This window comes from Mastomys coucha, unplaced genomic scaffold, assembly GCF_008632895.1.
Source record: "Mastomys coucha isolate ucsf_1 unplaced genomic scaffold, UCSF_Mcou_1 pScaffold16, whole genome shotgun sequence".
In the NCBI taxonomy this organism is placed as follows: Eukaryota; Metazoa; Chordata; class Mammalia; order Rodentia; family Muridae; genus Mastomys; species Mastomys coucha.
The window spans coordinates 8,216,970-8,238,747 of NW_022196898.1; the positions used below are offsets into that span (position 1 = coordinate 8,216,970).

General features: G+C 38.0%; 1 protein-coding gene and 1 pseudogene across 2 annotated transcripts in view; one reads left to right on the forward strand and one right to left on the reverse strand.

The window, feature by feature from the left end:
* The window catches only part of Rnf13 (ring finger protein 13), a 91,082-nt gene that overhangs the window by 58,732 nt on the left and 10,572 nt on the right, over positions 1 to 21,778 (forward strand). For both annotated transcript variants that reach the window (XM_031373894.1, XM_031373893.1), the window contains 2 exons: positions 4,334 to 4,439; positions 18,817 to 18,910. In XM_031373894.1, coding sequence (XP_031229754.1) covers positions 4,334 to 4,439; positions 18,817 to 18,910 — 200 coding nt within the window. The remainder of the gene's footprint in view (positions 1 to 4,333; positions 4,440 to 18,816; positions 18,911 to 21,778) is intronic.
* Positions 10,576 to 11,277, reverse strand: LOC116092903 (annotated as a pseudogene).

Genomic DNA, 21,778 nt, shown 5'->3' on the forward strand with positions numbered 1-21,778 from the left:
CTCTGTTGTGTGGTACTAAAGGCTCTGTATTTGGCTGATGTGGGTTATCAGGAGATAAGTCAAGGGGTTTGGGGAATTAAAATGTTGTTGCTTTGATATGTAAGCCTTGAGGTGGGGTTTGAAATTATCTGAGAACAAACAAACAGAGGATAGCCCTTATTTCCTCCATTACACATTTCTTTACCTCAAAGAGCAAATATTAGCTGCAAAACCTTTGGAGCTTACAGTATTTAGGCATGATCATAGAAAGCAATGTGGTAAGAAATTACTAAAAACTAGAAATTATTTAAATACCTCTCCCCACTCCTCAAAAATTAAGATTAATCTAGGGTGAATCGGTAGGTTCAGCTGTAACAGATAAAAAAGTAGAAAGGAAGCAGTTCTCAACCATGAGTAATTGCTGCCACAACCTCTACCATTAGCAGTTTTGTTAAGAAAGAACTGTATCTTAAATATCTATTGACTTTGTAAGTTAGTTAAGTTTGTATTGCTGTGATAAACACCATGACCAAAAGCAATTTGGAGAGGAAGTGGTTCATTTTGCTTACACTTCTAAGTAACAGTCCTCCACTGAGAAAAGTCAAGACAGGAACTTGGAAGCAGGGGTCATGAAGGATCATTAACTGGCTTGCTCCTAATGGCTTTACTCAGCCTACTTCTTAAAAACCCCATCCAGGACAGCCTGCTTAGATGTGGCTCCACCCACAACGGGATGAGCCCTCTCACATCAATCACTAGTTAATAAAATGCCCCACAGGCTTGCCTGTGGGCCAATCTTATAGAGACATTTTGTCAATTGTGCGTCTCTCATCTCAGATAACTAACTTATATGAAGTTAACAATAAACCAGCTAGGACAACCTGTAAGTCAAGATGCTTAAAATACTTAATTTTAGACTATTTAGAATTCTCATAATATGTCTTGACTATAGCTAAAATGATTTGGAACATGGTAGGCAAGCATATATAGGACTTGTAGAATTTTAAGTTCAAACTTCAGACCACTAAATCAGTGTGGCTGGGAATGTCTGTTGTGAATTCCAGTCTTGTACTTACAAACAGAGCATTTTTATTCTAAAGTGTTAATTTCTATTTTATTGGAACTTCCTGATTTGCATTTTTAGCTTGTTTCTTCTTGCCTAGCAAGGTATTTCCAAGCAATTGAACACATCAAATCACAGGAGATTGTTTTGTCATAAGAGGAAAAATGTATCCACATAAGTCATAGGCATGAGAAAAAGAAAAACCAGAATAGACGAAGTATAAGCTTCTACTGAAAGATGTTAAACAGCAATAATTGGTTAAAGTTACTTATGGAGCAGTCTGGCTTTTAGACCCCAGTACTGTTAATTTATAGCATGTCAGTGGGGTTTGGTTGTAACATACCAGCAGATCAATGTCTCATGGAAGTGGTACCATTATTGTAGTGCAGAGTTTGTGCCCCAAACTGGAAATTATTTTTGAGATAGTCTTTTGCTAAAAGAAATGATCAAATAGGTTGGTCCAAGCCTGATGCTATCTTTTTTTTCCTTTTTCTTTCTTTCTTTTTTAAAAATATTTATTTATTATTATATGTAAGTACACTATACCTGTCTTTAGATACACCAGAAGAGGGCATCAGATCTCATTACAGATGGTTGTGAGCCACCATGTGGTTGCTGGGATTTGAACTCAGGAACTTCAGAAGAGCAGTCAGTGCTCTTACCCACTGAGCCATCTCTCCAGCCCCCTGCCTTTTATTCAAGACCAATATTATTATCATTTAAATATTTTATACAAAGCTATAAAAATGCATGTAAGATAATTTATTATCCTCTATTCTGCTGAAAAGTGATTCTTGTATTCTAGCCATCCTACTAAGTTTTAGAGGGTATTTACAATATTTGGAAGAAATCCCTGATACTGTTTCTATTTGTTGCAGTTTAGTTGAATTCCTTAGATGCAAATTTGACAAATGATAGCCTAAAAACAGCTTGGGAGTAAAAAATATTAATCTTTTCATAAGTACTGTGAAATCCTAAAGACTTCTGTTAGTCGGAAAAAGAAGCAATTTTTTTTAATAGTAAGAGTTATTACTGACTATGTGATATTATCACCTTAGGGGTAAAGCCACGTAGCAGTGAGCAGCAGGAGACCCTGTCTGGGCTAGTACTCCAGTCCTCCCAATGGAGAGGACATTGTATCCCTCTGCTTAGACTAAGGAGTTGTAAAGCAGTGCTTCCATACCATGTAAAGTGTGGCCATTCATGAAATACAGTAAACTTAATTCTGATCATTGTTTTCATCTGATAGGATATAACCACCCCATGGTTATATCTAAGAGGAATGAGATATGTGATATTCTCTGATTCCCATCTCCACAACATACATATTTCTGTAATGATTTCAGCCAAACAGTGGAGAACATGAAAATGTAGAAGAAATTACTCTTTGGAATTCCTTGATGAGATTTTTTTCATTCTACATCTCCTAGACAAATGCAGGGCTGTGTCTATTGTACCAGGTACAATGGGTGGGTGAAGTGCATAAGGGAGGCAGTATAATTTGTGTCACTATTTACTCTAGAGCAGGGTTTGTCAACCTTTGGGTTCACATACCAGATATTTTGACTATCAGCTATTTACATTATGATTTATAGTAAAATTACAGTCATGAAGTAACAATGAAATAATCTTATGGTTGGGATCATTACAATATGAGGAACTATATTAAAGGGTCACAGAATTAGGAAGGTTGACAACCACTGCTCTAGAGTAGCTGTCAAAAAAAGATGTATTTATTTTTATTTTATATTCATAAGTGTTTGACTATATACATGCATGTGTACCATGTACATGCCTGGTGCTCATGGAGGTTCTCTGTAGTTGGAGTTAGAGGTGGCTGTGAGTCACCCAATATAGATGCTAGAAATTGAACCCTGCTCCTCTGCGAGACCAGCAAGTGGTCTTAAGCACCAAGCAGTCCTTTCTCCAGCCCCAGACTGTAAGAGTTTTATGTTGATGGAAATAATGAAGGAGGTCGGGTTTTTATTACACTCTACTAGAGGTGCCACTGTTTTGTTGTTTTTAAGGTTTATTATTTTTATTTTCTCTGTGTTTTTCTTGCAAATGTATATGTTCCTCATGTGTGTGTCTTGTGCCTGTAGAAGTCATAAGAAGGTATTGGATACCTATAACTGGAGTTATGGGTGATTGTGAAGCATCATTTGAGGGTTGGGAATTAAAATCAAGTCCTCTGCAACAGCAGGAAGAACTCTTTTTTTTATGATTAAAATATTTTTTATTGGATATTTTCTTTATTTACATGTAAATTTCTCCTTTCCCAGTTTCCCCTCCAAAAAACAAACAAACAAACAAAAACAAGAAGAACAGACCCCTGTTGCCTCCCTCCTCCCCATGCCTACCACCTCACCCTCTCCCACTTCTTGGCCCTGGCATTCCCCTACACTGGGGCACAGAACCTTCACAGGGCCGAGGTCCTCTCCTCCTATTGATGATCGAATTTTCAATCCTCTACTATACACATGCTGCCAGAACAATCAGATGTCCCTCAACAGAGGAATGGCTACAGAAATTGTGGTACATCTACACAATGGAGTACTACTCAGCTATTAAAAACAATAAATTTATGAAATTCTTAGGGAAATGGATGGACCTGGAGAATATCATCCTGAGTGAGGTAACCCAATCACAAAAGAACACACATGGTATGCACTAGTTTGGAATACAGGAAGAACAACCCACAAACCACAAGGAACTCAAGAAGAAGGAAGACCAAAAGGCAGGAAGAACTCTTAAGCACTAGCTATCTCTGAGCCATCCCTATGATTGTTTTTTATACTAATGTTACATATAAAATACAACTTTTGCATAGTTAACTGCATATGTTCAGTATATAATATTCCTCTAGGGGTTGTTCTAAACATATGCAAAATAGACTTAAAATGTAAAAAGTACCCCCTAAATTGATGGTTCTCAACTTTTCTAGTGTTGCAACCCTGTAAATACAGTTTCTCATGTGGTGGCTTCCTAACCATAAAATTATTTTCATTGCTACTTTATAACTGTAATTTTGCTACTCTTATGAATCATAATGTAAATGTATGTATTTTCAGATGGTCCTGGGTGATCCTTGTGAAAGGGCCAGTCTACCCCTAAAGAGGTCACAGCCCACAGATTGAGAACCATTGCCTTAAATTATATAAATCATATCAGAGAAAATGAGTGTGCAAAGTAGATTTGAATTTAATGGCCATGTCATTAATTTTTTGTTATAATATAATATAACTTGATAATTGTTGTTAACTCTCAATTATTAATTTTTCTTTCTTCTAGGGGCCATGTTGTCTTAGTTCCAGAATTGAGTCTTCCTTTGGAATACTATCTGATTCCCTTCCTCATCATAGTGGGCATCTGCCTTATCTTAATAGTCATTTTTATGGTAAGTCAGTTGACTTCTAAAAATGATAAAAGTACTATGGGTAGATCTAAAAATCATTGAAAAATTAAGTAAGAGAAGCCACATAAGACATGTTGAATATGTGTTTTTATATAAAGTTCTAGAAAAGGCAAATATAATGTGGAAGAAAAATAAACTGAAAGAACAGTTATTGTGCATGGGGAATTGAAGATGGGTAAAGGATTGCTGAAGAGGTAGGAGGGGACTTTCCCAGGGGAGAACCCTTTTCTCTATGTAGAGCTGTAACACAATCATGAATATGACAGCCTTGTCATGTCCCAAAGACAGCACTTCTTGTCACTCCTCTTCCTTCCTCCGATTCCTATGTTGTTTCCATCTTCAATAACACTCTCTAAGCCCTGCAGGACATATGTAGATGTCCCTTTTAGGGCTAGACACTCAAAAGGCCATGTGTTGTCAGAACTTTGAACATCTCTGCAAAATTGTCTCCACTAAATAAAAAAGCATCTTTGGCCAAAGCTGACAGGAACATTAACCAGTGACATAAGCACAAAGCTTTAGAAAGTGATTGATAGGCATATCATATCTCTTTAGCAAAACAAAAGCACAGCTTCCCCACTAAGGTCTATGATCTCCATAGCCACAAGTTTTTTCTTTTTTGTATGTATAAGTATGAATGTATGTATGGTGTATATGTGTGCTACATGTATGTGAGTATGTGGATGAATGCTCCCATATGTGCAAATGTAGAGCCTGGAAGAAGACGTTAAGTGTCTTTATCTACTCTCTACCTTGCCTTGAGACAGGGTCTTGCACTAAACTAAAAGCTCACTGTTTCAGATAGTCTAGATGGCCAGTGAGCTCTCAAAGTCTGCCTTTGTCTGTGAAACAATGCTGGAGTTACAGGCATATGCAGCCATGTTTGCAGCGTTTTATATGGGTGATAGCTATTCAAATGCAGGTTCTCATACTTGTATGACAAATGCTCTGATCAGCTGAGCTATCTGTCCAAGCCTAGCTACCAGCTTTACAGGTCTACAGTCCTATACATGACTTTTCTCCTGAGGAATAGGCCCCAAATCCAGTGAGGAAGTGTTAGGTTAGCCCCATAGTTTTTCAGTCACACCAGTGAGCACATCTTGCTTACCTTCCCTGTATAGTGTAGTATGCAAGGTATACCAAGTATTACTTGTTGAATAGACTGTTGATGACAACTCTTCCCTAGCAGCCTGCATAGCACCTCTATGAAGCAGGTAAAAAGTGTTCACCTCAGTATTAGCTTAGTCTGTCTATGCAATATGTATGACCAGAGCATCAGGCCACCTCAGCAACGAGGTCTTATAACCATCTAGGATAGGCAACCAACAGCCGTGGAAATAGCCTGTATTACGTTGGAGGCCTCAGGGATACCCAGCTAATGACTCTTTCAAACTATTTTAATGTTTTTTATGCATGTATATATTGTTTGTTGAACTTACTTGTCTTTGTAACTCCTTCACTCTTTTCTCATGCCTCTTCTCCTGCATTGGTCCTTAGATCACTTTACTTTCAAGTCTTATGTATATATTCATGATTTTATATATCTATATAAAATCTAGGAACCAGAAGTGACATGTATTTGTCTGTGATTAGCTTACTTTGTTTAATGGAATTATGTGCAGCTGCATAATTTCCTGAAAATGGTGTTACTTGTTGGGCCAAAAAGGTGTGTGTGTTACATTTTCCTTATTCATTTCTCAGTTGTTATATACCTATATGATTGGTTTTATAGTTTAGCTACTATAAATACTGCTGCATTTAACATTGGTATGTGTGTTTCTCTATGACATGTCAACTTAAAGCCTTTTGAGTAAATTCTCAAAAGTCTGCTATCGATGGATCATACAGAAGATAAGTGTTAGGCTCTTTTGGAAACCTTCATATTAATTTCCATAATGGCTAGAAGAGTTTACATTCCCATTAGCAGTATGTAAGACCTCACATTTGTGCATATCTTTGGCAGTGTTTGTGATTATTGTTTTTTTTTCAACTTTTATTGCATTATGATGAGAAAAGTTACATGATTTCAATTTATCTGAATTTGTTCACATTTAAAAACATATTTTAAGTAAATAGAATTAAATCACATTCTTGTTTCCCTTTTGTACCCCAACTCCTCCCAGAAACCCCCTTCAATACCTATAATATCTTTTTTTGTCATATTCCTTAAAATTTATAAAATAATATACAATAAAAATGAGTATTATAAAAGTGGTTTGATATAAAACAACAATCAGTTTAACAGTCTTATGTAGATGCTTGTCTACAGCAATACTGAAAATACATGTTTTTCTCAATATAAATTTTAAATACCTCCAAACATATTAACTGTATATTTCAAAATACTACATCACTACTAGTATTTTCTTTTTTTCCCTTTTTTCCTTTTTTTTAACTTTTATTGCATTATGATGAGAGAAGTTACATAATTTCAATTTGTCTGAATTTGTTAACATTTAAAAACATATTTTAAGTAAATAGAATTAAATCACATTCTTGTTTCCCTTTTGTACCCCAACTCCTCCCAGAGACCCCCTCTTCAATACCTACAATATCTTTTTTTGTAATATTCCTTAAAACTTATAAAATATTATAACAATAAAATGAGTATTATAAAAGTTGTTTGATATAAAACAACAATCAATTTAACAGTGTTATATAGATGCTTGTCTACAGCAATACTGAAAATACATGTTTTTCTCAATATAAATTTCAAATAACTCCAAACATATTAACTATATATTTCAAAATAAGTATTTTCTTAAATGAACATAAATATATAGTCTTTTTGTTTGTTTGTTTGTTTTGTATTTAGTAGAGGTTAAAATCTTGGCTCTTACTGTGGTACAAGCCCAAAATAAGAACAATTTTTAGACATTGCATTTCACTGTAATGAGGCTGTACTTCAATGACCCTCACATCACCAAAGGATTTTACCTCCATCATAGCTAAGCTGAGAGTTGATAGTTCTGCTGCACCAAGGAATGAATTGTAGGCTCGATTTTTGGATACAGACTTCCTGCTATGGTCAAAGTTATTTGACTTGAGTTGAGTGACTTCATTCTCAGCCCACAGAGAACAGGTTACATTCATTTTCAAGAAATGGTGTGTGTATTAAGATGGTCTATCCATAAAGTCATTCACCAACTGTTTCAATGAACAATGGTTCTGCTTGGAGGGTGGCACAGACATTAGGTGAGGATAAGAATCTGGCTCATTAGCTGTGATAATTTGGAAAAGCATTCATCTCAGAGAAAGAGTAACTTATAAAGTTCTCTTCTTCAAACTTGATACAAGAGGTGCAAATGCCAAGCAAAGCATTCAGTCTCACTCTTTATTGTTCTCTTTCCTACAATCCACCTTCCAAGTTAATTGTCTATGTCTCCGTTGGGTATATAAATACTTTTTAAATATGTAAGCTGCTCTGAAAACCATAGTATAATGTAAAAACATGAAATAAACAATACTACTAATAGAGAGGCTGAGATAGGAAAAGTAAGATTTCAAGACCCTTATGTTGTATACAGCAAGACACTGTCACAAACAAACAAGCTGAAAGTGTATATAGATTGTACAATATTGGACCTATTTCTCCAATTACCAAATTAGAGAGACCATTGGATGACAATCAACAAATTTCTAATCCCTCATATTTTTGGATTTCAATCAATTAGGATATGTTGGTAATATTAATTTTCATATTAAGATATTAAGAAAAGGTAATTATCACTTCCTATTGTTTTGTTGTAAGAAGTGGAATTAGATTTGTGTGGATTCGTTGAAAGATTATTTTCTTGTTTCTTCTAAGGTGTAGTTTTGCTCCTTATATTGATGTTTTCCATCTATTATCATTTGTAGGTCTGGATTTGTGGAAGGATATTGTGTAAATTTTGTTTTGTCATGGAATATCTTGTTTTCTCCATCTATGGTAATTGAGAGTTTGGCTGGGTATAGTAGCCTGGGCTGGCATTTGTGTTCTTGTAGGGTCTGTATGAAATCTACCCAGGATATTCTAGCTTTCATAGTCTCTGGTGAGAAATCTGCGGTAATTCTGATAGGCCTGCCTTTATATGTTACTTCCCTTTTTTCCCTTACTGTTTTTTAAAAATTCTTTGTTTAGTGCATTTGGTATTTTTATTATTATATGACAGGAGGAATTTCTTCTCTGGTCCAGTCTATTTGGAGTTTTATAGGCTTCTTGTATGTTCATGGGCATCTCTTTCTTTAGGTTAGGGAAGTTTTCTTCTATAATTTTGTTGAAGATATTTACTGGCCCATTACCTTGGGAATCTTCACTCTCTTCTATACCTATTATCCTTAGGTTTGGTCTTCTCATTCCATCCTGGATTTCCTGGATGTTCTGGATTCTTTTTGCTTTTTGCATTTTTTTTTTAACTGTTGTGTCAATGTTTTCTATGGTGTCTTCTGCCCCTGAGATTCTCTTTTCTCTCTCTTGCATTCTGTTGGTGATGCTTGCATCTATGACTCCTGATTTTATTCCTAGGTTTTGTATCTCCAGGGTTGTCTCTCTTTCTGATTTCTTTATTGTTTCTATTTCCACTTTTAGATTCTGGATGGTTTTGCTCATTTCCTTCACCTGATTGATTGTGTTTTCCTGTAGTTCTTTAAGGGATTTTTGTGTTTCTTCTTGAAGGGCTTCTAGCTGTTTACCTGTGTTCTCCTGTATTTCTTTGAGGGTGCTATTTATGTCTTTCTTAAAGTTCTGTATCATCATCATGAGAAGTGATTTTAGATCTGAATCTTGCTTCTCTGGTGTGAAGGAGTGTCTAGGACTTGCTATGGTGGGAGAATTGGGTTCTGATGACGCCAAGTCACCTTGGTTTGTGTTGCTTATATTCTTATGCTTGCCCCCTGCCATCTGGTTATCTCTACTGCTACCTGCCCTTGCTAAATCTGACTGGAGCCTGTCCTTCCTGTGATCCTGGTTGTGTCAGAGCTCCTCAGAGTCAAGCTGTCTCTGGGATCCTGATTCTGGGATCCTGTGATCCTGGGCTAGTTAGAGCACCTGGGAGTGCAACAGCTTCCTCTGGTTGTTGTGGGACTTGCTGTGGAGCTTGTGCCCAAGGTCTGCTTAGGACACCAGCCCAGAGAGACCAGTGAGAACTGGAGCCACTCTGCTCGGGGAGTTCCTGTGTGCCTGGGTCCTGCTGGTCCCAGTTACTCCTGGTGTTGGGACAGGTGTTGTGTCCTCCTCACCTCTGATCCTGAGAGTATCAGAGTGCTTGGGAGTGGAGCTTCCTCCGGGTGTTGTGGGACTGGCTTCAGAGCTTGTGCCCAAGGTCTGCTCAGGACAACATCCCAGAGAGACCTGAAGGAACCCAAGCCACTCTGCTGGTGGAGTTCCTGTGTACCTAGTCCTGCTGGTCCCAGTTACTCCTGGTGTTGGGACAGATGTTGTGTCCTCTTCACCTCTGATCCTGAGAGTGTCAGAGTGCCTGGGAGTGGAGCTTCCTCTGGGTGTTGTGGGACTGGCTACAGAGCTTGCGCCCAAGGTCTGCACAGGCGATTATTGGTTTTTTTAATGACTGACATTCTGACTGTGGTAAGATGAAATCCCAATATAGTTTTGACTTTAATTTCTCTGATGGTTTGTGAAGCTGAACACTTTAAAATGTTTTTAGCCATTTGTGTTTACTGCTTTGATAACTGTCTTCTTTTTTAGTCTATTTATTGATTGGGTTGTTTGATTTCTTGTATAGTTTTTGAACTTTTAATAATCTAGGTGTAAATTCTCTGTCATATGTACAGCTAGGAAAGATATTTCTATCACTGTGTAGGCTAGGGTATTTTCTCTATATAAGTAGCTGTTTACTGTATACAAGTCTTTTTGATTTCCTGGGATTCTGTTTGTCAGTTGTTGATTTTATTTCTTGAGTGGCTTAAGTTCCATTGAGAAACTTCTTGCCTTAGCTGGAATCTTGAAGTGTTTTGCCTCCCTGCCCCATGTGTATATTGTGTATGTGTGCCACTGTGTGCCCTGTGTGGAGGCCAGAGGACAGTCTTGGATCTTCTGCAGGTGCAACTTTTTTTCCTTTTTTTTTTTTTTTTTTACACTAAACACTATTTGGTAGTGTATAAGAGAGCACTGTCGAAGCCCTCAGGAATGCAGGGCTCTCCACTTGTTAAGGGGACCACGATTGGGGATATATTTGACCCCACAGCCATCAGGAATGAGCCACTTCTCAGCAACCATGACAAATTCATCTGTATTAAGCCTGGGGAATCCCCACTTCTTTGAGATGTAAATCTTCTGGTAACCAGGGAACTTGAACCTTAGTCACATGTTCCTTATTCTTCAGCTTGGTGCAAGTGATGATAGCCTTGCCAGTGTGACCCCTGGTCACTGTGCCCTGTGGCTTCCTGAAGGTGCCACACATAGCTCTATGGAGCGTGTCAGCTCCAGCACAGGACAACATCTTGTTGGTTTGGATGACAAGGCAAGGATGAGCCTCACTCAGATATGAAAGCAATCCTTGCCACATTCTTTCCCATGTATTTGTTGCTGCTGATACCAACAACATCTGGTGCTTCAGAAGAGAGCTGTTCATATTCATCTAACATGATGTGGCTACAAAGTGGGAATTCATCAACTTTTGCCATCTTCCATCCCACGTCAAAGATGCGGATCTTAGCACCAGGGACACCCCTGTAGCCCATAATGACAATTTGATCATCAGTGGCACACCAGAAGAAAAGCTTTTGGGTTTTTTGTTGTTGTTTTGGGGGGTTCTTTTTTGCTTGTTTTTGTTGTTGTTTTTCTGGGAGGTAATCCGGGGGAGGACTTTTATTAGCTTAGAATTCACCTGGTAGGCAAGGCTGATTTCTATATGAGCCCCATGACTCCATTGACTCTGGCTCCTCAGTACTGAGATTATGAGTGTGTGCCATCACAACCAGGCTATTTTATATGGGCTTTGGGGATCAAATCCAGATGTTTGTGTTTATACTTTACTGACTAAGCCAGCAGTTCTCAACCGGTGGGTCATGACCCCTTTGGAGGTTACATATCAGATATGAACATAATGATTCATAACACTAGCAATGAAATAATTTTATGGTTGCAGGTCACCACAACATGAGGAACTGTACTAAGAGGTTGCAGCGTTAGGAAGGTTGAGAACACTGGATTAAGCTATCTACCTAGCCCTACTGCCACGGGCCGACTGATCTGGGCCTCCCTCAACCCTCGGGAGAAACGGGGTCCTAGTCAGGTCGACAAGGCGTAGGCGAAGAAATGATGGTAGAGACGACACATGAAGTATAGGATCTAAATGTATTTTTTAGAAATGGCATCAGACTTTTACAGTCATTGTAAAAGAGAGATGGTAAATCTGGCAGCTCAATAGTTGAGGTACATCTGAGGCTATCTAAAACTTACTGGGTCTAAAGCAGCAGCTATCTCTTCTGAACTGGTGCTGCATCCCCCCGGGCCCAAGTGCTCTGGGCCCAGGGTACTGCGGATTGCATGAATCTGAGTCCTAGCCCATCTAAGTTCTAGTCTTAGTCTGAGCGCCAGTGTAAGTCTTTCTGTGAGTCTCAGTCTTTCTTCTTCTCCTAGTCCTCATATACAAAGTGAAAAGCAGACTTAAGTAGCATACAGCAAGCAGGGCAAATTACAAGAGTCACATAGGCAAATGACCGCACATCAAGGTCAGTAGGGTCTGGTAGCAAGGTGTGAAGTAGGAGGAAGAGGTATTATGATATTCTTATGTTAATTCTCTGGTTCTTGTTGGAGGCAATGATCAGGAGGTTTTAATCTAGCATTTCCTGTTAATTCTCTGGGTCTAGCTGGGGGCAGGCAGTGGGGAGTTCCGACCTAACACTATTGGCTAATGTCCTTGAGTGAGGGAAACCCTTCATTACTCTCTAGTATGCAAAACATTTCTAACTATTGTAAACTATCTATTGTCGTAAAGAATGTACTCGACCTCTGTTAGCTCTGGCGAGGCAGATACTTTGAGAGAAATAGCAAGCTATGGACAGCTTGCTATTAAATTAAGATAGTTGGAAACATTGTGCTGGCCAGAAAACAATGCCCAATCTTAACCATTAATGAATCATTTCTTGGGGTACTATTATGTCTAAATATGAGGCCGTGTTGATGATTGGAAAGACTAATCTAGAACATGTCTGAGTTTGGGGATACCAGCGAATGTCTGAAATCCAGGAGGCACAAAACTCCTTTTAGATTCTTACTGCCTCTTATCCTTTATCAGGATTTTATCCCCGATATTTTGGATGTGACTGGAGTAGACGAGTGTGCATAGCACCTACCTTTTCTTTTAACAGCTTCAGAGTTTCAAGTTTTATGCTAAAATCTTTGGTCCACTTAGAGCTGACTTTTGTGCAAAATGAAATAAGAGATCTGGTTTTGTTCTTCTGTATGTGGATAGCTTGTATTTCTTGCACCGTTTTGTTGTGGGAAATATTTAAATGGAACCATCTCCTTCCGCACTTGTGCCTCTGCCCTGGCCGCTTGGCCAGCCATGCACTGGTGGGCAATGGCCGACCTGTTTTTATCTCATGGAGACTCTCTGACTCAGAGTTCCGAAATCTCTCCACCCAGCTAGGTCTCCACTGGCGGGTCGTTACTAAGCCAGCCCCATGCTTCAATCACCCACAGCCTTTGTGGTGCTCCTCAAACCCACACTTTGCTGCCCTGCCTTTCTCTCTTGAACCCAGACGAGCCTCGTGTGAAGAAAAACACCACACAAACTTTGTTCAGAAACAACGGTAACTCAATCGCTGGGTGCAGCAACTAAAATCCTAGCTTGTAAGCCTTATTAAATCTAAATCCTCTGGTGGCAAATCCTGATGGATCCGCCATTGAAACCGGGAGACACTTGTAGCTACATCTTGTCCTTAGGCTATCCCTGTCCAAAAAGACCTAACTCTCTCCTGCTTCCTCTCTTCCTCTGTCCAACTCCAACCCGGAAGCCCCTCCTACTCGCTCAGTGATTGGCTCCTTTACTCATTAGGGAATTGGTTCACAAGAAGTCACCTGAGTACCCTTCATGTCCAAAGCCCCTGGACAAGTGGCTTTGTCCCTGGAGTGTGGAATTAGCTTCAAAATAAAAACAGCACCAGGCCCATCCACAACATTGTTTGTTAAAGAGGCATCTTTTCTCCAGTGTTGTTTTAAAACTATTTATCAAAAATCATGTGGTGGTGGTTGTGTGGGTTTATAGTTGGGTCCTCTTCTCCACTCAACTATTTGTCTGGTTTTGTACCAGTACCATATTGTTTTTATTGCTATAGCTTTGTAGTATAACTTCAAATCAGGTATGATGATAATAAAATGCCTCCAGCATTATTCATTTTGCCCAGGATTTCTTTGGCTTTCTGTTTTGTGTTTTTATATGAAATTTTAAGTCTATTTTTTCTTTTTCTATGAATAAGAATGGTCTTAGAATTTTGGTAAGATTTCATTGAGTCTGCAGAGTACTTTTAGTGGGATGACCATTTCTCACAATATTAATTCTATTTCTTTAAGTGCTTTATTTTAATATTTTTGTGTGGTGGGTACACACATGTATCCCCTGAGCCTTTAGTTCTTATCTCAGCTCTTATCCTATGGTCTCAGGCTGGTTGCTTGACTGTATCCCAGCAGTCTTGGATATGGCCATACCCATCTATCTATCCCTATGATATTTCAGTGTAGTATTTGCTCATCTTTATCTTTGTGTCTTACATCCTCTCTTCTGGTTGCTCAAGTATACTATTGGTGCTTTCTGCTGTGTGTTCTTTTCCTTCTTGAAAATTTCAAATATTTTTATTTAGCTTCTTAAATCTATATTTCTTTTCTGACCCTGTTTATAAAACTATGATTTTTCACCCATATTTTTATCTTTCTGATTTTTCTTCTCTTGCTGATTTCCCCTTCCAGGTTCTGAAATGATTAATCTGCTTGTTTATGTACAACATAAACAATAATCAGGTCATTGATCATTTCTACTAATAAACTTTTGGAATTTTCTTTTAGCATTTAATTCAGGAGCTGAAAAGTTAAGGTATTTTAATGGACTCATGATGCCTCAATATTCTTTTTGTGTATGTTATATGTTTGTATGTTTAGATATCTAGTTTTATTTAGGGATATTTTACTTGAAGGCACCATCCCCATTACCAGTCAGCACAGAAAACAAACAGCAGCAAACTTCATAGGATCTAGAAATATCCTAAAGTAGATTAGACCTTACCCCATTTAATCACTGATGATCATAAAATAGTAATGGGAAGACTAATTCTGAATATGCTGTGAAGGATTGTTTTAGATAAAAATGATAACCAAATGAGATGAAGAAAACAGGGAAAATGAAAAATGAAGGAGAAACAAGATTAAAAAAACAAAAGGAAAATAACATAATAGAAGGTAATTGAAGAAAGCATGAGATTGTGTACAACTCAAGACCATAGGTTTTACAATCAAGACAGAGTTGGAAACAAAAGTTAGATAAAAGAGATCAAGTATAAAATCCTGGATGGGCACGATGGCTCAGGGAGTAAGGGTTGTTACAACACCTGGCAATCTGAGCTTGGTCCCTGGAACCCACATGGTGAAAAGAGAGCACCACGTCCTGCATGTGTGGTTTCCACATGAGCACTGTAGCATGAGTGTGGCTAAAGAAGCACACACACTAAACAAAACGTAACAGATACATGAGAGTTAAAAAGGTAAAATGGTATTAAAATTATAGCAAGGGAGATATAGGGGGAAACACGGTGGGAAAGGCAAGACAGAAAAGAAAAACATCTAACAGCAAAAAAGCATACAGCTAGAAGAATAAATGGGACTATTATTTTAAAAAAATCAAAATTCATTCCTAAAATAGAAACGTAAAAATAAAAACCGGTTAGAGCAGCAGCTCAGTCAGCAGAGTGCATAAGGACCAGCATAATGACCAGGCTTCATCTCTAGCACAGGCAGCAGAAGCTCCTGCCTGTGGTCCCAGCACCGGGGTGAAGATGAGATCATCTCTGAGGCCCATCTGGCCGTGTGCTTGAGCTCCAGTTTCAGTGTGAGACTCTGATTCAAACAAACAAAAAAACCAAACACCACTAACAAAAATAAGCCCCCAAACAATAAGGTGGATATTGTTTTCTCTCTCTGTCCTCCACATACATTCATACACATGCACCTCGACACACGTGTGCAGACACATAAATACACATGTATATACACACAGAGAAAAAAAGCAAATAAAAATAGGGAGCATAGCGGACCAGTTGGGAATGATGTACTGGGGTCCTTACTAGTTATATATGCATGTTGTGCTGTTGGGTGCCATATGTAGCACGTAGTTTTACTATCCCACTTTAATGTTTGGGTCGGCCGTGCTATCAGCCACCTGACCATCTGCTATTAGACAGCCAGTCAGTATGTTCTTCCCTGAGAGGACCATCTCTCCCATTTCCAGCTTTCCTCAGGTGCTTGTAAATTCTTTGTGTAGCCTTACGGGCTTTTTGTCATTCAGTTTGGCATATCTACTGTAGCCATCTTTGTTCAGCTCACATTTGGGCAGGTGTCTTGGTGAGACTTTATGAGTGTACCTTCTGGTATTACTAGGAGGCACAGCCTCACAGCAAACGTCCTAGTTATTTAATTCTTAAGAATCTTTTTGCCCCCTCTTCTGCAGTGTTCCCCGAGACATAAGTGGAATGTTTGTAGATAACTCTATTGAAACTAGGCTGTACAACGTATTTAAAGTGCCATCCTTATTGTAAGAATGTTCTTTTGTTTTTCCCTTCTAGGTGAAGGGGACTTAGTTCTAGGCTTATTCTGTTCTTTTGCCACTCCTGTCGTAGACAGAATAATAGTATCCTCGTAGCACATTTGCGGGAATAAACAGGCATACTTGCCTATACTTTCAGCCTACCATCGGTTGTTCAGCCCACAGCATCTCCAAGCTGCTTTCAGATATTTGAGTACTCAAGGTTGTCTCAAGCTGTGGTCCAGTGAAAAGCTTGCCCTTTCTCCAGTGAGTTAGAGTTTCAACTTCCTTCATAATTCATGGTCTTTCTGGGTTGCTGAGATTCTAGGTGGTAAAGAGCCTTCACTAGAAACCTGTTACCCACTGGGAGGTGTTTTGTGGTTCATGGAATGCTTTATTAAAGTTTTAATAAACATTTCTGACATATTTTTCAGTATCTTTTCATATATATTTCTAATTCAGTTGTACTGTGGTCAGAAAACCTGTTATGAATCCTTAGGTGATCCTTAAACAACTATTCTGTGACATCCTTTTATAATCATAATTTATAAATGCTGTTCACATATGTGGAGAATGCATCTACATGCCCTTCCATTTACATTTGTAGATTTGTCTAGCTTGAAAATATAATTCACATAGCATAAATTTGACATTTAAAATGCAAAATTTAGTGATTTCAATATATTCACAAAATTGTGTAGCCTTGACTAGAGTTATCTGTTGTTTTGCATTCTTAGGTTTTCTAAAACAATGCTAAGCAATAGAACACTATTACTTTAAATTTTCTGGTAGCCAAATTCAGCAAAGTAAGGAGAGGATAATTTGAATATTGTGCTTTTAAGTTTAAATCTTTTGAACCCTCAGAGTACATGTATTATGGGGTCTTTGTCTTTCAGTACTGCATCTTGCAGGCTGCAGTCTGTCTGTCTATTCTGAGAGCAGCCCTGACTTGGATGGGTTAAGTTTCAAGTGTTTGTTTATGACTGAGAGCACGTTAGTGCAGCTCCACTACTGAATGGATTGAAACTCCTGTTGACTTAGATAGGAATCCCTAAGGCTTTGAGTTCATATATTGCTCCCATAGTTTTTAGCATATTCTTGCTAAATATTCTTTTTACTATTGTTTACTATTGTTTATTGGTACATGGCTTTTACTTTAATATGTTCATACCCCACTTAAATAAACCTTAAGGTATCTTTCAGTTCTAATTGTATCTTGTAAATAGCATGGAATTGGATTATTTTTTCTTATCATACACTTCCTTAAAAACTGATGAACTTATTCCATTTACATTTATTATAGCCATATGTATTTGGATTAATATCTGCATATTTTCAGCTTTCTTTTATGTAAATTTAATTCCATAATTTTTTCTTTCAGTTTGAAAGCTTATATTGCTGGATTTTTTTTTTCTTTTTGGAGTCAAGGATTGACGAAAGAATCTTGTATAAATAAGTCAACCATTCTACTACTAAGTTATATTCCTAGCCTCAATAAAACCCTGTTTTTTTTTAATGTCTTAATTTTTTAAAAACATTTAAAATATTTATTAAGGTATATTTGACATAAAATAAACCACACATTTAAGTTGTACATCATAATAAATTTTAGCACTTATATAATTACATATATATGTATTTAAACACACAGGTACACTAATTTCAATACTATAATCAAGATGAGATGTTCATCACCCACCACAAAATTTTTTCTGTTCCTTAGTAATCCCTATGACTCACATGCGTAGATAACCACAAGCCTGATTTTACTCACATTGGTTTGTTATACTGATGGAATTCAAAACTATATGCTCTTTTGTGTTATCTCCAAGCATATGTTTTGAGATTTATGTAAACTATTGAGTATATTGATTGTTTATTCTGTTTACCTCTGAGTTGTATTCTATACGTGGACACCAGAAGAGGGCACTGGGTCCTCTTGAACTGGAGTCACAGGTGGCTGTAAGCCTTGATGTGGGTGCTGGAAACTGAACTTGGGTCCTCTGCAAGAGTTGCAAGTGCTCTCTCTTAACAACTGACTCATCTCTAGCCCCAACTTCCCAATTGTTTTTTGACCAATTAAAGTACTTATTTATGTATTGTTAAGTTTTTTTCAATTAAAGTATTTTTCATCTGTAGTCTACTATTTGTATTTTTTGCAGACACTAGTTATAGACTACTTATGTCATTTATTTATTTTTATGCCAGTAAATGAAGGGTAAAGTCTAAGTTGGCAAAATGGTTTATAGAGTAAGGCTTGCTGCCAAGCCTGGTGACCTGAGTTTGACTCCTGGGACTCAGATGGTGGAAGGAGAACACATTCCTCCACGATCTCCTCTGACTTCCACATGCTTCTGTGGCACATGCGTGTATGCACATATACTTACAGAACAGATACATAAATAAGGTAGTAATTTTAAAGAAATTCAAATTATAATATATAAATTAACAAATCACCTTGAACTTAATGGTTTAATTAATAATACTGTCATCAGGATTGAAATAAATTAAATTGATTTTACAGCAGGTATCCAGGAACTTAAAAGAGATTATTTTTTATTTCAGTGCCAATATTGTTTTGTATATTTAATATCTGACCTGTCCTTTTTCCTTCTTTCCATCTTTAGATCACAAAATTTGTTCAGGACAGACACAGAAACAGAAGAAACAGACTTCGTAAAGATCAACTTAAAAAACTTCCTGTACATAAATTTAAAAAGGGTAAGTGAATATTGTTGTTTCCTAAATATTAACATTTAGTGTTTCAGAATACATGACGACCAATACTTACTTAATACTACTCTCTGAGTCTCCACTATATATCATTCCTAACACTCACTAACTAACATTAATAATGAATGTTTGGGAAAGATGTTTTTATGCACTAGTAGCCTGGTAAAGGCAGGAAGAAGGTATGGGATTGCTAGATATCTTAATAATGAAAATGGGGGAAAAATACATTGCCACCACCATGAGCCAGTAGCTCTGTATACTCTCAGAGGAAAAAGGTACTTTTCTTGCACCGAGGCAGTCTGCCCTCAGTGACATTCCTTCTGTGTTCTGATATGCTATACTAGCTATGCTATATGCTGCCGTATTATGCTCCTAAAACCATAGGTAGCTATTACATACGTGTTTGCATTTTGCATGTCACTTAATTTTCATACTAATATGAAGTGGGTACCATCATTATCTTTCCATTATACACAAAGAAATAGAGGTTTACAGCGGTTTGAACTATAGTGACAGAGCTGGAAAGGAGTCTGGGATTTATACTACAGCCAGTGCTCTGTGCTAAGCGAGCTTCAAATATAGGTGTACACTTGTTAATCATTTTGGCTAGTACTTCTCAGACTACATTAAAAAATAAAAATAAAATGTTCTGTTTAAAGACCATTTAGAGAAGGTAAAAACAGAGAAGGCATTAAAACAGAACTCTAGAGGCTAGAGAGAATTCTTGGCTTAGTGGTTAAGAGCACTGGCCACTCTGCCAAGAGAACTGGGATTCAATTCCTAAGACCCACATGGTGCTTACACCCATCTGTGAATGGTGTATCCCAGGAAAATCCAACGCCCTCTTGTGGCTTTCATGAACATTAGACATGCACATGGTCTTGCCCATATAAATAAAACAAAACAGTGAATGAATAATAAATAAAAAGCAGAGTTTCATTTTCCATATAGCTAAATGTTTTATTGCCATTTATAATTTTATCTTGTTATAAATATAACAATAAAAACTGGAAAAACATTGAATTTCATTTTTCAAAAGGACATAGATGCTATAAAACTGTAGAACATGTGAAGTGAGTTACTTAAAAGTTGTTTGCAGGTCACACCCAGTGTGGAAGTCTACCTCTAGAGATCACTTTGAAAGTGCCATGTTTTTGAATGTGACACAATCTTTTAGTTGAAAAAGTTTTCTCATACAATATATTCTGATCATGCTTTCCCCTTCCCCAGTATCTACCAGACCCTCCCACCTCCTCAATGATCCAACTCCATGCCCTTTCTTTCTGTAAGCAAAACCCAAACCAAAAATGCCCCAAAGAAACATAAACACATGCACCATACACACTCAAAACTCCACAAAACACACACACACACACACACACACACACACACACACACAAAGCATGCATGCATACACACACACACACACAAAATGTAATAAAAAGAAGGAAAAAAAGATATTGAGACTACCCTGAGTTAAAATGGCTTAAGCAAGGTTGGCTTTTCCTCTGAGTAGCCATTGTAGGGTTTTTTAACAGAAGTAGCACCTAAATTACATAGTAAAAAGTCTACTCCCCCTCCCCCTTTTCTTTCTCTTAGCAGTCTTTAATCTTAGCTCTTGGGAGACAGAGGCCAGTGGATCTACATGAGTTCAAGGTCAGGCTGGTCTATACAGTGATTTCCAGGCTAATGGTACACAGCAAGATCCTATTTCAGAACAATACACCCTACAAAACAAAAATATAATTTTAAAAAGCAGTTGGTTGTACCCATAATAGTCATGCCACAGTTGTACCAGTGTGTTCAGCTTGCCTGATGTGTTGTTAGTATAGCACACAGCATCCATATTTGAGTAGGACTGTCAGCAACAATTCTTCCCCAGAAGTCTGCATACTCTGATAGTATAGTGAAAATGGAGTGAACTTTTATCTTGGTGTTAGCCTCACTTCTTCATGTCCTGCAGCTAAAGTGTGTGTCATCTTTAGAAATAGGGTCTTACCGTCTAACTCTGATGTGCAGCCAACAGTAGTGGGAATAACCTATGGTTTGTAGGTTATCAGGGGATTGATTCCTCTGCCAACAAGTAATAGGAAGGCAACCTACTCCTGGGACTTAAGATTTTTACTTAGCAACCTTATGGCTCTTGGGAGTATCCTTTTCTGCTCTTGTATGGTGACTTCAGCCAAACACTTAGAGTGATAGTTTTACCATCCTTTCAGATACCTTTCCAAATCTGTAAGACACCAAAGGGTTAGTATTTACAGAAGGTGGGCAGAAATCTCTGTAGGTCTTCTGCTATGTTGGACTGCTATTAAAAAAAGTATTGCCGGGCAGTGGTGACACACAGCTTTAATCCCAGAACTTGGGAGGCAGAGGCAGGCGGATTTGAGTTCGAGGCCAGCCTGATCTACAGAGTGAGTTCCAGGACAGCCAGGGCTCACAGAGCCCTGTCTCAAAAAACAAACAAAAGTATTGACAAGGTCCAATGAAAAGATCCTATAACTTGTATCAGCTGTGCTTTATATAGCAGCATAGATGGGAGCACTAATCCATCCACCTCTCTATAACTCAGTCATTTTCCATGAGCCATTTGGTCTCTTTATCTTGGTGTGTTTTATCTTGGTGTGTTTCTGCATCTGTTATGAAGCCTCTGTGGGTCTCCCTAAATACCCAGCAGTCTTGGTGAGGCTGGCTTGTGCTGCTTAGCTTGGATCGGGCCCAAGGGGAAGCAGGAACAAATCTCCCGTGCCTGCCACTGGAGTTGGCTCCTCAGGTTTGATAAGCCCAGGGCAACTAGTTCATTGGCACAACTAGTTGCTGAAAGCCCAGTCTGGGTAAACAAGCTCTAACCCCAAT